The 16,180-nt window shown below is 44.5% G+C and overlaps 1 protein-coding gene across 1 annotated transcript; it reads left to right on the plus strand.

Moving 5' to 3' along the window:
• The first annotated feature begins 8,479 nt into the window (after positions 1–8,479).
• Positions 8,480–14,374, plus strand: LOC126298332 (uro-adherence factor A-like). The gene is made up of 6 exons (XM_049989627.1): positions 8,480–8,485; positions 8,581–9,041; positions 10,789–10,846; positions 10,914–11,746; positions 12,006–12,057; positions 13,061–14,374. The coding sequence occupies exons 1-6, from the start codon at positions 8,480–8,482 to the stop codon at positions 14,372–14,374; spliced, it is 2,724 nt and encodes a 907-aa protein (XP_049845584.1).
• The last annotated feature ends 1,806 nt before the right edge of the window (positions 14,375–16,180 follow it).

Genomic DNA, 16,180 nt, shown 5'->3' on the forward strand with positions numbered 1-16,180 from the left:
AAGGAGGTTCGATGAGTACTCTCCCAAACACTTATCTGTGAATTGCAGAGGATCATGTAGATGTAGAGGGTGTGTACGTGTATGAAGTTACGTTAACATCAGATCATGTCTTCTGGATGCTTCACTTTTTTTGTTAGGCAGTGTATATGTGCGTTTTTTCTCTTAAATAGCTGGTCAACCGTTTTGTGACTTTAAGGGTTTGGGTGCATTTTGTCATAGCTGATCCTGTGTAATTTATTTCTTCCCTGCAGTTCACTTATTCGCCGGACAAACTATGAGTACTCAAGAATGAAATAATACGAAGGATTATATAGTTTTTTAAGACTGATATCTCTTCATTCATGGAATTTTGTATTTAAAGTGAGTCCGGCGATCCTAATAAATAAATCAAAATATATGGAGAAAACTGAACGGTATTCCGATACTAGACATATTAATAAGACGAGTGACCGGTGTCTAGCGAGAGAGGGTATTTGAAACATTATACGAGGTGGAAAGGACCGGTAGGTTACACGCCCTGACCTCATTTCTACACATTTTATGCGGGATATTTCGGTGCTCTATTAAAACGTCAGAGGTACGATAACAGATGATTCAGAATGCCAAGGACAAATTAAATTACGGTGTGTCGTTGGAAATTCAAATGAAAATTGTTACTGCACAGCGGTCGTACTCGCTCGCCAAAGCAGCGTGGAGTTTCAGGGCATCTAACGCTACATCTCCATCTCCATCGACATCTACATATATACTCAAGTACATTGCGTTGCAGAGAGAACTTCGTAGCCACTGAGCGGGATTGCGCTGGCGTAAGGCACTGGACACAAATTGTAGAGGACGGCGGTTCGCATTCCCGTCATGTCACTTGATTTTGGTTTTTCGTAGTTTCCGTAAATCGTTTACTGTAAATGCTGGGGTAGTTTTTTGATAACGTCACAGCCAAATTCCTTCCTCTTGCTTTCCCAAACTAAACGTGTGCTCTTGCTCTAATGACATCTGTGAGAAAGCGTCATAACAATAATGTTTGCTTTTAATTAATTTCTACTTAATTCACGAAATAATTGTTATATTTTTGCGTTCCATGCGTTAGTAAATTACCTAGAGTCATGAATTATTGCGAAATACATTTAAAAACAGCCGAATCACACTGATTTATTAGCATAAGCTACAACTCGTTTATAAAGAAATACTTTCGAATATGTGTATATTTACAGCTTCTTCCACTGAAAGCAAGAGAATGTAAACACGTATTTAATGCGTGAGAAGAATATCTTTCTGGTGTCGTCTGTTGTAATTGTCATAGGCGCGTTCTTTGATTCTTAAATTTTTTCATCGAGTCTAATGATTCGCCCATTCTTACATTTCACTCGACTTTGCTAACACACGATTATTTTTGTAAACATAATTACTTTTGCTTCAGAAGCGAATGTTTTGAAGAGTCTTATCGTCTGTGGCTCAGATTTAGCAACAATTGTGAGTTTGCTTTCTTCTCTGTTGGAAACAATTTTATTGCTTTTGACGCTGCATGCAAATTGTGAGTATGTTAGCTTCCGGAATAAATGCAACAGAAGTGATAAAGAGCGCATCGCGTGTAAAACATTTTATGTAAATCATGATGTTTATGGCGTGTTTTGTCCTCGAAAACGTTTCTAAGAGAAGAAATGTGCAGACACAAAATCGCGTGAATGAAATCGCAGTACTTCGTGATGATATGTGCATGGCGTGTTGATGTGTGTATGGCGAGTTTTAATCTCAAAAACATTTCTGAGGGAAAAAATGGGCAGACGCAAAATCGAATAAATGAAGTCACACATGGAGCAAGTACAATGTTGTAGAAATTGCGAATGCCGATATCAGAACTTTGCTATTGCGAGATGCGTGCTGTAACGTAAATCCAAGACAAAACTATGGTGTTGTGAAAGATGTAATGACTATGGTGTTGGCAAAATATTAAAAAAGAGACTATAAAGTCGAAATTATTGCCATGCTTTTAGAAGAGTTACATGTTTTAAATCATAAATGCGACCATCACCAAAACAGTAAAAATCGAAATAAAGGAAACAGTGAGCTGGTATTAGATTTTGATATACCTACTTGTACCTGTGAAAACAAATGACAGCGTCTGTGAAAAATGCGAAAAAATCACTAAAAGTGGTATTGCATGAGCAAAATATAAGACAAAATTTCACGTTCGATGTGCAAAGGTAGACTCCTCACTGAAAGGAACCAAGAACTTTACAAAAACATGGAACAATAATACGTTACTGGTATATTAAATAGTCCCGCAAGTATTCCACTAACAAACACGTCTGAAATGTTTAGTGACAGTGCTGTGTAGAATGTACTTAACATATGAAAACACCGTGCGTTCCAGACACATCTCGGAAACACTACTACTTGTAAACCTCTGGTGCTGTTCCTGCACCTCAAAATATCTGCCAACATGATTCGGACTGTAATCGCCTTGCAGACGGTCACGGGCGTGAGTACGTTTCTCATGTAAATGAAGCGACAGAAGCTATGAAGGAAATAAGTTTCGTCAAGACTAGTGCATCCCAATCTCAAATAAGAAAGCATGTTCAGTAGGAGAAAATCGATAAGTTATCGAAGGATTCCATTGCACTGTTTGCCAGCTCAAACGACGTGTACCGGAGTGAAACATCGGTAGCCTGCACAGAACTAATGAGTGCTTCCGCTGTCTGGGACACACGTATGTTATATACATCAACATTCCGCACCGTTACGACTTAACGCCTTGGTCATGTATGAACAGGGAAATTGGAACTTAAAACGAACAGCTCTCGAATTTATGCAGTTTTCAAAAGTTAATGTTCTTGTTATCAGTGGTTTTGGTCGAAGGTTTCATACCTCACATGACCTCCATTTGAATGGACTTGGAAAAAAATTAATAGCTCATAAAGTAGTCTAAACATTAACGTAAAATCGTTGTGTGTCAAATGCAGAAAAACGAAAAAAATACTGTGTTATCTCCTACCAAATCTTATGATGACTCTGATAATCAAAATAAGTGTTAGAAGACTATTTTAATGTAAGTGTTCCATCAGAAAAAAGTAGAATCAATGATAATATAACATCTGGAAGTAAGTATTCTAATGATTAAAGCACTTCACCGCACCGCTCAATCTCTTGAAGTTAAGTTAATATAGTATGAATTAGTGAATCTTGAACTAAATACTGATATTATATGTGTAACCGAGCGCTGGTTAGACAAAGACTAGATTATGTTAACTGTGATTCCTGGATACAAATTTGCCAGTTATTATTGTAGAAACAAAAGTAAATGTGGTGGTACAGGTACTTTTATAAAATATTATTTAAAATTTACAGCAGTAGAAAAGCATCAAAACTTGGCAACGTACAAATACTTTGAACTATGCATAGTAGATCTGACAGATGTTAATTCCACAATTGTAACTCACTGTAGATATGGAGAATCGAAAATGTTCATTAAAAATTTCAAAAGGTTCCTAATTAATATAAAATGTGATGGAAAACAGTAATTATCTGTGGCGATTTCAATGTAAACTTTTTACAAGATTCAAATCATAGGAACAAGATGTTAAATATAATCAATAGTTTTGGTTTTATACAAGCAGTCAGTTCTCCAACTAGGATTACTGCCGAAAGTAAAACTGTTGTTGACTACATTTTTTATAATACTATGTGACCTTAACTATAACACCATCGTTATAAATATGCGTTACAGTGTCCATAAAACACAGATCATGTCTATTGAACTGACCACCAACAGTAAATGGGGACCAAAAACTAAAATAACTGAACAGAGGGATTCAATGTTGACATGATCGTAGCGTTAAATTTTTATGCTGTCAAGGGAAACTGGGAGGATGTCTTCAGTGAAACTGAAACAAACAGCATATTTGACAGTTTAGACAATGTGTATTTGCATAATTTTCATATTGTATCTCCAGTGGAAAAGAGGAAGTTTGAGATACATAAAAACAAACGTTAGATAACAAAAGGTATTATAACTTCCAGTAGAAAGAATATTGTCCACTCTTTCACCAAACACAATACCACTACTTGAGAATTTAGAAATTATGTCACAAAATATATTCAAATATTCATCAAAGTTACGAAAGAAGCCAAATGACGAAATAATTATAACTGCATTTCAAGGGCAAAACATAAAATGAAAGCTGTCTGGTTGGTTATTAGAGCAAAACTGGTAGGTAACGGTCATCATCAACGAATATCTCTCTGAAAATTGAAAATAACAGACTCTCGGATCCAAATGAGGTAGCTGATAAGATTCATATGTATTTTGCTAATATACCAAAATATTCAATCCAAAATGTGTATGAAGACAGACCTATGTGCCAGCCAAATTGTTCAAATGCTAGTCTTAAATTCATGTTCCTTCATGCAGTCACAGAGATAGTAATGAAACAAGTAATAAGGTGGCTCGGAAACAACAGGTAGGCTACATGGTGTGACAGATGACGCCTTTAAAAACTCCTCTACTAACATATATAGTGGACACATACTTATCAACTGCAACCTTTCCCGATAGCTTAAAAACAGTTAAAATTACTCCTCTATTCAAAAAAAGAGCACTGAAAATGTAAATAACTGTCGTCTAGTATCCCAACTCAGTGTTTTCTCCAAAATATTAGCAACAGTTTTCCGCAACAGCCTTCAGACCTGCATTACAAAAAATTCGTTACTCTCACCAAATCACCACACATTCTGCAAATCGAAGTCTACGTTAACGGCTATGTATGAGTATTTAGAAGCTCCTTTTAAGTTCTGGATGACGGAGAATATGCTACGGGTATTTTCCTAGACCTCTCAAAAGTATTTGACATAATTGACCAGACTTTCTTGTTCAAACATTAGCTCAAAAAGGTGTCAGAGGAGATCTCACCTGGACAATAGGCAGCAAAAGGTGATTTTAAAGCATGATATAACTAAAGAAAATCTCATTACAACAACAACACATCTATCCAATAAATCAGCAATGAAGTATGGTGTGCCACGAGGTTCTGTCTATTGTTCCTTCTTTACACTAATGATTTAAATGATTTTATTAAAGTGAAAAAACAAACTTATTTGCTGATGACATCAGAACTATAATAACAGCTCCTAAGGAAATGTATATGAAAGTAGCAATAGATACTTCAGTGTCCGTGGTTACTACCCGGTTTCAAAAAAATAAGATAACAATAAATCAAGAAGGAAACTGTCTTTACGAATTTTCACTTTTCTCCACTTGTACAAGAATTTTATTCAACACTATGTCTTGACAACACATTACTGAAATCATTTACTGAAACAGAAGTCCTAGGGATATGGGTACAAGACTATTTACAATGTAACTTTCAGGTGAATTGGAAAAAGGGCTTATCATGGTCTCCACGTGTTGAGCCAAAGTGCAAACAAGCTTTTGCATGTCCATTCTTTTGGCAGGAGGTCTCTGGGACGACGACCGTTTACTATAGTCACAAAAAATAAAAACACCTACAGCAGTTCTTATGATTTTATTTTATTTTGTCGCTACTAGTTTTGGCGCTTCATTGCGTCATCTTCAGGCTGTTTTGATGCGGTACAGGTTGATACGATCCCCATGCATAACCCATCAGTTTCGAGCATTACTGGATTCGCAGATAATGTGTCAGCACTCCAACCATCAACTGCCAACTCAATTGCGATCGACTAGGGGAGCTGTTGCTGACTATATGTCCCTCCACACTGCATCCGATAACGCCATTTGCAGAGGATGAAGCGGCTGTCGGTCGGGCCCGATTGGCTCGTCACTGCCAGAATCTGGAATTTTACCTTACCTTGTACCAGTGCAGAGAGAACCCAGTTCCTAAAACTTAACTGGCACCAAAAGAACGGCAACAATGTCCACAAAATAATCAATATTCAAGTAAACCTTTAATGCGAGTAACCCTTCCTTAAACCCTTCATTTAGGACAATGAAAGTGTTTTGAGGATGAAGATTTTGGTATAATAATAATAATCCGAATAGCTTCAATATAAATTTTATTATATAAACATTTATGTCAGTCAGTAATTTAAAATTTTTCCTGCCACTCTACGTTTGAAGTCTATACACTTACAAACTACTTTTCCTAGATGCTTAAAACATTGTGCACACATTTATGAGATTGTTGTCTAAAAAGTAGACTACAATCAAATGATTTCAATGAATAGCTTTCATACTATAAATACATGAAATAGGCAATCAAAATTCAGATAATTTTTTTATAATTAATAAGGGTATTTTTTTCCTCCTGGTGATAGTAAGCTGGTGTCTGTAGTCTACTTTTCTCCAAATGATAGCCTGAATTATCACAAAAAATTTCAGACCTCTAGCTCAAATAGCTTTTTTTCATAAAATAAAGGTGTTAGAAAATTTGTTTCTTGGAAAATTCAGTATAAAGGTACATTTACTCATCTCTGTTGTTCTTAAAACGCTCCAGTTGTATAATATTCTTTGTTTGTGTATTCATCATATTCTCTCTTCCTTTTCGTGCTCCTCTGTGCCACTCTGCTCTCTTTAGTTGCCTCAAGAAACCATTCTTTGTGCAAAATTTTTCGTTTCACGGCTTCCCCACTGCACTCCGCTTTATTTATTTTTTTCTTTATTGAGTTTCGATTTCCCCCGAAGGGGGCAGGCTGGCAGCAGCTTAGTATGCCGTTCTTCAGCCTACAGAATTTGTTTTAAAAAGACAAAAATAATAAACAATGAAAACAGGCGATAAAATCGTGGAACTTAGGACATAGAAACAAAGGGATGATGATGCTAATAAAATACACATAAAGCATACAGGTAAAATAATAGAAAAACAATTAAAAAACACGGCGACAGTCTGGTTTCTGTTTGCAAGAGACATAAAATTCACACCCAGCGACAGCATGATTTCTGTTCGCAACACTCTGGAAGGACGAACAACACTGAACATTAACTTGAACACTACACTAAAAAGTTGGCAAATATGACTTACCACAGCTGAAGGCAGGTGGGGGGGAACCGAGACAGATGATGGGAAAATAAAAAGGGGGAAGGAGAGGAAAAACGAAGGAGGGAAGGGGGGAAAGGAGCCGATGGAGGACGAGGACCCATAAGAGGGAGGGTGGGGTGCTGGGCAGACGTGACAGGGAGTGGGAAAGGCAGAGGAGGGGAATAGAAAATGACTTAGGGTGGGGGAGAAGGGATGTAGGGAGAGGGTAGGTGGGGAGAAAACAGGAGGGAAGGGGGTAAGAGGAAGCCCAGGGCAAGGACGGGGGTGAGGACGAGAGTTGATAGGAGGGATAAATGGAGGAAGAGAGGGCATCATCCGGGAGGGGAAGTTGATGGAAGCCACCTTGGTAAAGGAGATGAAGGGTGTAGTGATGGAGGGTACGGGGGACACAACGGTGAAGGCGTGGCAGGGGAAAAGAGAGGAGCAACCAGGAGGTGAGCAGGATCAAGGTGGCGGGAGGTGTAGAGTATGCAGAGATGTTCGAGCAATAGGAGCAGATGGGGGAAATGAATGAGGTCATAGAGGATCCGTGTGGGGGATGGGAGGCGAATACAGAAGACAAGGCAGAAATCATGACGCTCAAGGATCTGGAGGGACTTACAGAATTTGGGGGGGGGGGGGGGGTCAAATATCCAGGCGGGGCTGGCATAACAGAGGGTGGGATGGATAAGGATTTGTAGGTGTTGAGGATGGTAGAGGGGTGCCAACCCCATGCCCGGCCAGAGAAGAGTTGGGGGAGTCGGAGGCGGTTGTGGGCTTTCGATTGGATGGAGTGGAGATGAGGGATCCAAGTGAGGTGACGGTCAATGGTGAGGCCAAGGTAGGTTAGGGTGGGGGAGAGGCGGACAGGATGGGCGCAGATGGTAGGGGAGAAATCCAGGAGCCGGAAGGAGCGAGTAGTATGACCTACGATGATTGCCTAGGTCTCGGAAGGATTGATTTTCAGGATCCACTGGTTTCACCTTGAGGCAAAAAGGTCAAGGTGATGCTGGAGAAGGCGTTGGGACCGTTGGAGGGTAGGAGAGAGGGCAAGGAATGGTGTCATCGACATACTACAAGAGGTGTACTAGAGGGGGGTGGGGTTGTTGGGGCATATCTGCCGTGTACAGAAGGTAAAGGGGACAGGAGAGGACAGAGTCCTGAGGCACACCTGCAGAGGGGTAGAAGGTGTGGGAATTGGCTTTATGGATGGTAACATAGGAAGGGCGGCGGGAGAGGAAAGAGGCTATCAGACAGATGCAGTTGACAGGAATGGCTTAGGTTTGGAGTTTAAACAGGACACTAGGATGCCAGTCATGGTTGTATGCCTTTTCGAGGTCCAGGGAGACAAAAATGGCTGAGCAACAGGAGTTAAGCTGGAAGGAGAGGAGATGAGTGAGGCATAGGAGTTGGTCAGCGGCAGTGAAGGAAGGTCGAAAGCCACATTGGGTGTCAGAGAGGAGGTGGTCGTGGGGGTCGGAGTCGCGTCCATGGGGGTGAGAGGGTCACGGGGATCGAGGGTTTTCTTTGAGGATATTGCGAGGGAAGGGTCAACATTAGGGCACTTGGAAGGTTTTCGTGGTCACGACAGGGTCGAGAGCGGGCTGTGGGATGGGTTACAGGGGGAGATGGCGGGGGGCAGTACCGCCCTGAGGACCGGATAACGCAGAGGGAGGGGGCGTGGGTGTCACAGAGACTGTGGAACGGCGAGCCGAAATCCGTGCTGGCTTGGAGCCTGTCGGAGGTGTTGCAGGGAGCAGAGGTCGATGGGGTGAAAGTGACATGGGAGGCAGAGTTGGGGGTAGTTATGGCCGAAAATGGCGCAGGAGTGGGATGGACAGTAAGGGAAGGAAGAACGGGATCGGGGGTGGAGGATGAGGTCTACGTGATGGTGGTTGGAGCAGAGGAGGGAGAGGTGAAAATAATAGTGGTGGCTGATTGGGACATGCTGGCGGCGAGCGAGGGGGGCACGAAGACGGCGGCGGCGGCGGCGAGAACCGGAAGGATGGCAGTAGTGACGGCGTTCAGACAGGCAACAACGAGACAGGAAAGGTTGGGGCTCTTCCACGTCGAAGACACACCCTGAGTGTAACCCAGGCAGTGAGTCCTCGATCAGGAAGTGAGGGAATCCAACCCTCGAACAATGGCACTCCGCTTGCCACGTCCAAACAAGTGACAGTGAGAGACTCGCATAAATTAGACTATTTTGAACGAGCTGTAAATAAATAGTTGCCACTATTAAAGTTCCAATCCTTGTATAAACGATTCTACCCATATATAAGCGAATGTTAGTGAATTTTCTGCAAATGCTCATTCGCACGTGTTCACTACCATTCTCTCCATTGTAAACCTGGCTTTAGGTGCTTAAAATTGGAGTCTGTAAACTCTGAACCGCTACGCGGCGGTGCGTGAGTGATTCGCCTGAAGCTCTGTAGATATGCCGAGTTACGCGGAAGCGGGAAGGGCTGCACAAACAGCTGTCATAAGCTGATTTTGGGGTGGCAAAAATGTGTAACTTCAACATTTTTTACAAAATACTTGCAGTGCCTCTTAGCAGCTAAAATATTCGCAGTGTGTTTCTTTTGTTGTCTGCTTTCTGTGCAAAAACATTGAGAGTAAGTTTGGACATTGCTTATTGGACCATTCACATTGCTTATTGGCCCATTCCTTTGTCAGTCTTGGTCACTAGCTCAGTCTCAGTCACTAGCTCAGTCCCAGTCACTAGCTCAGGCTCAGACACTAGCTCAGTCTCATCACTAGCTCAGGCTCAGTCACTAGCTCAATCACTAGCTCAGTCTCAGTCACTAGCTCAGTCTCAGTCACTAGCTCAGTCTCAGTCACTAGCTCAGTCTCAGTCACTAACTCAGTCTCAGTCACTAGCTCAGTCTCAGTCACTAGCTCAATCACTAGCTCAGTCTCAGTCACTAGCTCAGTCTCGGTCACTACCTCAGTCTCAGTCACTAGCTCAGTCTCAGTCACTAGCTCAGTCTCAGGCACTAGCTCAGTCTCAGTCTCAGTCACTAGCTCAGTCTCAGTCTCAGTCGCTAGCTCAGTATCAGTCACTTGCTCAGTCTCAGTCTCAGTCACTAGCTCAGTCTCAGTCACTAGCTCAGGCTCAGTCACTAGCTCAGTCTCAGTCACTAGCTCAGTCTCAGTCACTAGCTCAGTCTCAGTCTCAGTCACTAGCTCAGTCTCAGTCACTAGCTCAGTCTCAGTCACTAGCTCAGTCTCAGTCTCAGTCACTAGCTCAGTGTCAGTCACTAGTTCAGTCTCAGTCTCAGTCACTAGCTCAGTCTCAGTCTCAGTCACTAGCTCAGTCTCAGTCACTAGCACAGTCTCAGTCACTAGCTCAGTCTCAGTCACTAGCTCAAGTCACTAGCTCAGTCTCAGTCACTAGCACAGTCTCAGTCACTAGCTCAGTCTCAGTCACTAGCTCAGTCTCAGTCACTAGCACAGTCTCAGTCACTAGCTCAGTCTCAGTCACTAGCTCAGTCTCAGTCACTAGCTCAGTCTGAGTCTCAGTCACTAGCTCAGTCTCAGTCATTAACTCAGTCTCAGTCACTAGCTCAGTCTCAATCACTAGCTCAGTCTCAGTCTCAGTCACTAGCTCAGTCTCAGTCTCAGTCACTAGCTCAGTCTCAGTCTCAGTCACTAGCTCAGTCTCAGTCTCAGTCACTAGCTCAGTCTCAGTCACTTGCTCAGTCTCAGTCTCAGTCACTAGCTCAGTCTCAGTCACTAGCTCAGTCTCAGACACTAGCTCAGTCTCAGTCTCAGTCACTAGCTCAGTCTCAGTCACTAGCTCAGTCTCAGTCACTAGCTCAGTCTCAGTCACTAACTCAGTCTCAGTCACTAGCTCAGTCTCAGTCACTAGCTCAATCACTAGCTCAGTCTCAGTCACTAGCTCAGTCTCGGTCACTACCTCAGTCTCAGTCACTAGCTCAGTCTCAGTCACTAGCTCAGTCTCAGGCACTAGCTCAGTCTCAGTCTCAGTCACTATCTCAGTCTCAGTCTCAGTCGCTAGCTCAGTCTCAGTCACTTGCTCAGTCTCAGTCTCAGTCACTAGCTCAGTCTCAGTCACTAGCTCAGGCTCAGTCACTAGCTCAGTCTCAGTCACTAGCTCAGTCTCAGTCACTAGCTCAGTCTCAGTCTCAGTCACTAGCTCAGTCTCAGTCACTAGCTCAGTCTCAGTCACTAGCTCAGTCTCAGTCTCAGTCACTAGCTCAGTGTCAGTCACTAGTTCAGTCTCAGTCTCAGTCACTAGCTCAGTCTCAGTCTCAGTCACTAGCTCAGTCTCAGTCACTAGCACAGTCTCAGTCACTAGCTCAGTCTCAGTCACTAGCTCAGTCTCAGTCACTAGCTCAGTCTCAGTCACTAGCACAGTCTCAGTCACTAGCTCAGTCTCAGTCACTAGCTCAGTCTCAGTCACTAGCACAGTCTCAGTCACTAGCTCAGTCTCAGTCACTAGCTCAGTCTCAGTCACTAGCTCAGTCTGAGTCTCAGTCACTAGCTCAGTCTCAGTCACTAACTCAGTCTCAGTCACTAGCTCAGTCTCAATCACTAGCTCAGTCTCAGTCTCAGTCACTAGCTCAGTCTCAGTCTCAGTCACTAGCTCAGTCTCAGTCTCAGTCACTAGCTCAGTCTCAGTCACTTGCTCAGTCTCAGTCTCAGTCACTAGCTCAGTCTCAGTCACTAGCTCAGTCTCAGACACTAGCTCAGTCTCAGTCTCAGTCACTAGCTCAGTCTCAGTCACTAGCTCAGTCTCAGTCACTAGCTCAGTCTTAGTCACTAGCCCAGTCTCAGTCTCAGTCACTAGCTCAGTCTCAGTCACTAGCTCAGTCTCAGTCACTAGCTCAGTCTCAGTCTCAGTCACTAGCTCAGTCTCACTCACTTGCCAGTCTCAGTCACTAGCTCAGTCTCAGTCACTAGCTCAGTCTCAGTCACTAGCTCAGTCTCAGTCACTAGCTCAGTCTCAGTCACTAGCTCAATCTCAGTCACTAGCTCAGTCTCAGTCACTAGCTCAGTCTCAGTCACGAGCTCCGTCTCAGTCTCAGTCACTAGCTCAGTCTCAGTCTCTAGCTCAGTCTCAGTCACTAGCTCAGTCTCAGTCACTAGCTCAGTCTCAGTCTCAGTCACTAGCTCAGTCTCAGTCACTAGCTCAGTCTCAGTCACTAGCTCAGTCTCAGTCTCAGTCACTAGCTCAGTGTCAGTCACTAGTTCAGTCTCAGTCTCAGTCACTAGCTCAGTGTCAGTCACTAGCTCAGTCTCAGTCACTAGCTCAGTCTCAGTCTCAGTCACTAGCTCAGTCTCAGTCACTAGCACAGTCTCAGTCACTAGCTCAGTCTCAGTCTCAGTCACTAGCTCAGTCTCAGTCACTAGCTCAGTCTCAGTCACTAGCTCAGTCTCAGTCACTAGCTCAGTCTCAGTCACTAGCACAGTCTCAGTCACTAGCTCAGTCTCAGTCACTAGCTCAGTCTCAGTCTCAGTTACTAGCTCAGTCTCAGTCACTAGCTCAGTCTCAGTCACTTGCTCAGTCTCAGTCTCAGTCACTAGCTCAGTCTCAGTCACTAGCTCAGTCTCAGTCACTAGCTCAGTCTCAGTCTCAGTCACTAGCTCAGTGTCAGTCACTAGTTCAGTCTCAGTCTCAGTCACTAGCTCAGTCTCAGTCTCAGTCACTAGCTCAGTCTCAGTCACTAGCACAGTCTCAGTCACTAGCTCAGTCTCAGTCACTAGCTCAGTCTCAGTCACTAGCTCAGTCTCAGTCACTAGCACAGTCTCAGTCACTAGCTCAGTCTCAGTCACTAGCTCAGTCTCAGTCACTAGCACAGTCTCAGTCACTAGCTCAGTCTCAGTCACTAGCTCAGTCTCAGTCACTAGCTCAGTCTGAGTCTCAGTCACTAGCTCAGTCTCAGTGACTAACTCAGTCTCAGTCACTAGCTCAGTCTCAATCACTAGCTCAGTCTCAGTCTCAGTCACTAGCTCAGTCTCAGTCTCAGTCACTAGCTCAGTCTCAGTCTCAGTCACTAGCTCAGTCTCAGTCTCAGTCACTAGCTCAGTCTCAGTCACTTGCTCAGTCTCAGTCTCAGTCACTAGCTCAGTCTCAGTCACTAGCTCAGTCTCAGACACTAGCTCAGTCTCAGTCTCAGTCACTAGCTCAGTCTCAGTCACTAGCACAGTCTCAGTCACTAGCTCAGTCTCAGTCACTAGCACAGTCTCAGTCACTAGCTCAGTCTCAGTCACTAGCTCAGTCTCAGTCTCAGTCACTAGCTCAGTCTCAGTCACTAGCTCAGGCTCAGTCACTAGCTCAGTCTCAGTCACTAGCTCAGTCTCAGTCACTAGCTCAGTCTCAGTCTCAGACACTAGCTCAGTCTCAGTCTCAGTCACTAGCTCAGTCTCAGTCACTAGCTCAGTCTCAGTCACTAGCTCAGTCTCAGTCACTAACTCAGTCTCAGTCACTAGCTCAGTCTCAGTCACTAGCTCAATCACTAGCTCAGTCTCAGTCACTAGCTCAGTCTCGGTCACTACCTCAGTCTCAGTCACTAGCTCAGTCTCAGTCACTAGCTCAGTCTCAGGCACTAGCTCAGTCTCAGTCTCAGTCACTATCTCAGTCTCAGTCTCAGTCGCTAGCTCAGTCTCAGTCACTTGCTCAGTCTCAGTCTCAGTCACTAGCTCAGTCTCAGTCACTAGCTCAGGCTCAGTCACTAGCTCAGTCTCAGTCACTAGCTCAGTCTCAGTCACTAGCTCAGTCTCAGTCTCAGTCACTAGCTCAGTCTCAGTCACTAGCTCAGTCTCAGTCACTAGCTCAGTCTCAGTCTCAGTCACTAGCTCAGTGTCAGTCACTAGTTCAGTCTCAGTCTCAGTCACTAGCTCAGTCTCAGTCTCAGTCACTAGCTCAGTCTCAGTCACTAGCACAGTCTCAGTCACTAGCTCAGTCTCAGTCACTAGCTCAGTCTCAGTCACTAGCTCAGTCTCAGTCACTAGCACAGTCTCAGTCACTAGCTCAGTCTCAGTCACTAGCTCAGTCTCAGTCACTAGCACAGTCTCAGTCACTAGCTCAGTCTCAGTCACTAGCTCAGTCTCAGTCACTAGCTCAGTCTGAGTCTCAGTCACTAGCTCAGTCTCAGTCACTAACTCAGTCTCAGTCACTAGCTCAGTCTCAATCACTAGCTCAGTCTCAGTCTCAGTCACTAGCTCAGTCTCAGTCTCAGTCACTAGCTCAGTCTCAGTCTCAGTCACTAGCTCAGTCTCAGTCACTTGCTCAGTCTCAGTCTCAGTCACTAGCTCAGTCTCAGTCACTAGCTCAGTCTCAGACACTAGCTCAGTCTCAGTCTCAGTCACTAGCTCAGTCTCAGTCACTAGCTCAGTCTCAGTCACTAGCTCAGTCTTAGTCACTAGCCCAGTCTCAGTCTCAGTCACTAGCTCAGTCTCAGTCACTAGCTCAGTCTCAGTCACTAGCTCAGTCTCAGTCTCAGTCACTAGCTCAGTCTCACTCACTTGCCAGTCTCAGTCACTAGCTCAGTCTCAGTCACTAGCTCAGTCTCAGTCACTAGCTCAGTCTCAGTCACTAGCTCAGTCTCAGTCACTAGCTCAATCTCAGTCACTAGCTCAGTCTCAGTCACTAGCTCAGTCTCAGTCACGAGCTCCGTCTCAGTCTCAGTCACTAGCTCAGTCTCAGTCTCTAGCTCAGTCTCAGTCACTAGCTCAGTCTCAGTCACTAGCTCAGTCTCAGTCTCAGTCACTAGCTCAGTCTCAGTCACTAGCTCAGTCTCAGTCACTAGCTCAGTCTCAGTCTCAGTCACTAGCTCAGTGTCAGTCACTAGTTCAGTCTCAGTCTCAGTCACTAGCTCAGTGTCAGTCACTAGCTCAGTCTCAGTCACTAGCTCAGTCTCAGTCTCAGTCACTAGCTCAGTCTCAGTCACTAGCACAGTCTCAGTCACTAGCTCAGTCTCAGTCTCAGTCACTAGCTCAGTCTCAGTCACTAGCTCAGTCTCAGTCACTAGCTCAGTCTCAGTCACTAGCTCAGTCTCAGTCACTAGCACAGTCTCAGTCACTAGCTCAGTCTCAGTCACTAGCTCAGTCTCAGTCTCAGTTACTAGCTCAGTCTCAGTCACTAGCTCAGTCTCAGTCACTTGCTCAGTCTCAGTCTCAGTCACTAGCTCAGTCTCAGTCACTAGCTCAGTCTCAGTCACTAGCTCAGTCTCAGTCTCAGTCACTAGCTCAGTGTCAGTCACTAGTTCAGTCTCAGTCTCAGTCACTAGCTCAGTCTCAGTCTCAGTCACTAGCTCAGTCTCAGTCACTAGCACAGTCTCAGTCACTAGCTCAGTCTCAGTCACTAGCTCAGTCTCAGTCACTAGCTCAGTCTCAGTCACTAGCACAGTCTCAGTCACTAGCTCAGTCTCAGTCACTAGCTCAGTCTCAGTCACTAGCACAGTCTCAGTCACTAGCTCAGTCTCAGTCACTAGCTCAGTCTCAGTCACTAGCTCAGTCTGAGTCTCAGTCACTAGCTCAGTCTCAGTGACTAACTCAGTCTCAGTCACTAGCTCAGTCTCAATCACTAGCTCAGTCTCAGTCTCAGTCACTAGCTCAGTCTCAGTCTCAGTCACTAGCTCAGTCTCAGTCTCAGTCACTAGCTCAGTCTCAGTCTCAGTCACTAGCTCAGTCTCAGTCACTTGCTCAGTCTCAGTCTCAGTCACTAGCTCAGTCTCAGTCACTAGCTCAGTCTCAGACACTAGCTCAGTCTCAGTCTCAGTCACTAGCTCAGTCTCAGTCACTAGCACAGTCTCAGTCACTAGCTCAGTCTCAGTCACTAGCACAGTCTCAGTCACTAGCTCAGTCTCAGTCTCAGTCACTAGCTCAGTCTCAGTCACTAGCTCAGTCTCAGTCACTAGCTCAGTCTCAGTCACTAGCTCAGTCTCAGTCACTAGCACAGTCTCAGTCACTAGCTCAGTATCAGTCTCAGTCACTAGCTCAGTCTCAGTCACTAGCTCAGTCTCAGTCACTAGCTCAGTCTCAGTTACTAGCTCAGTCTCAGTCACTGACTCAGTCTTAGTCACTAGCTCAGTCTCAGTCACTAGCTCAGTTTCAGTCTCAGTCACTAGCTCAGTCTCAGTCACTAGCACAGTCTCAGTCACTAGCTCAGTCTCAGTCACTAGCTCAGTCTTAGTCACTAGCTCCGTCTCAGTCTCAGTCACTAG

Source organism: Schistocerca gregaria, chromosome X, assembly GCF_023897955.1.
Source record: "Schistocerca gregaria isolate iqSchGreg1 chromosome X, iqSchGreg1.2, whole genome shotgun sequence".
NCBI lineage: Eukaryota > Metazoa > Arthropoda > Insecta > Orthoptera > Acrididae > Schistocerca > Schistocerca gregaria.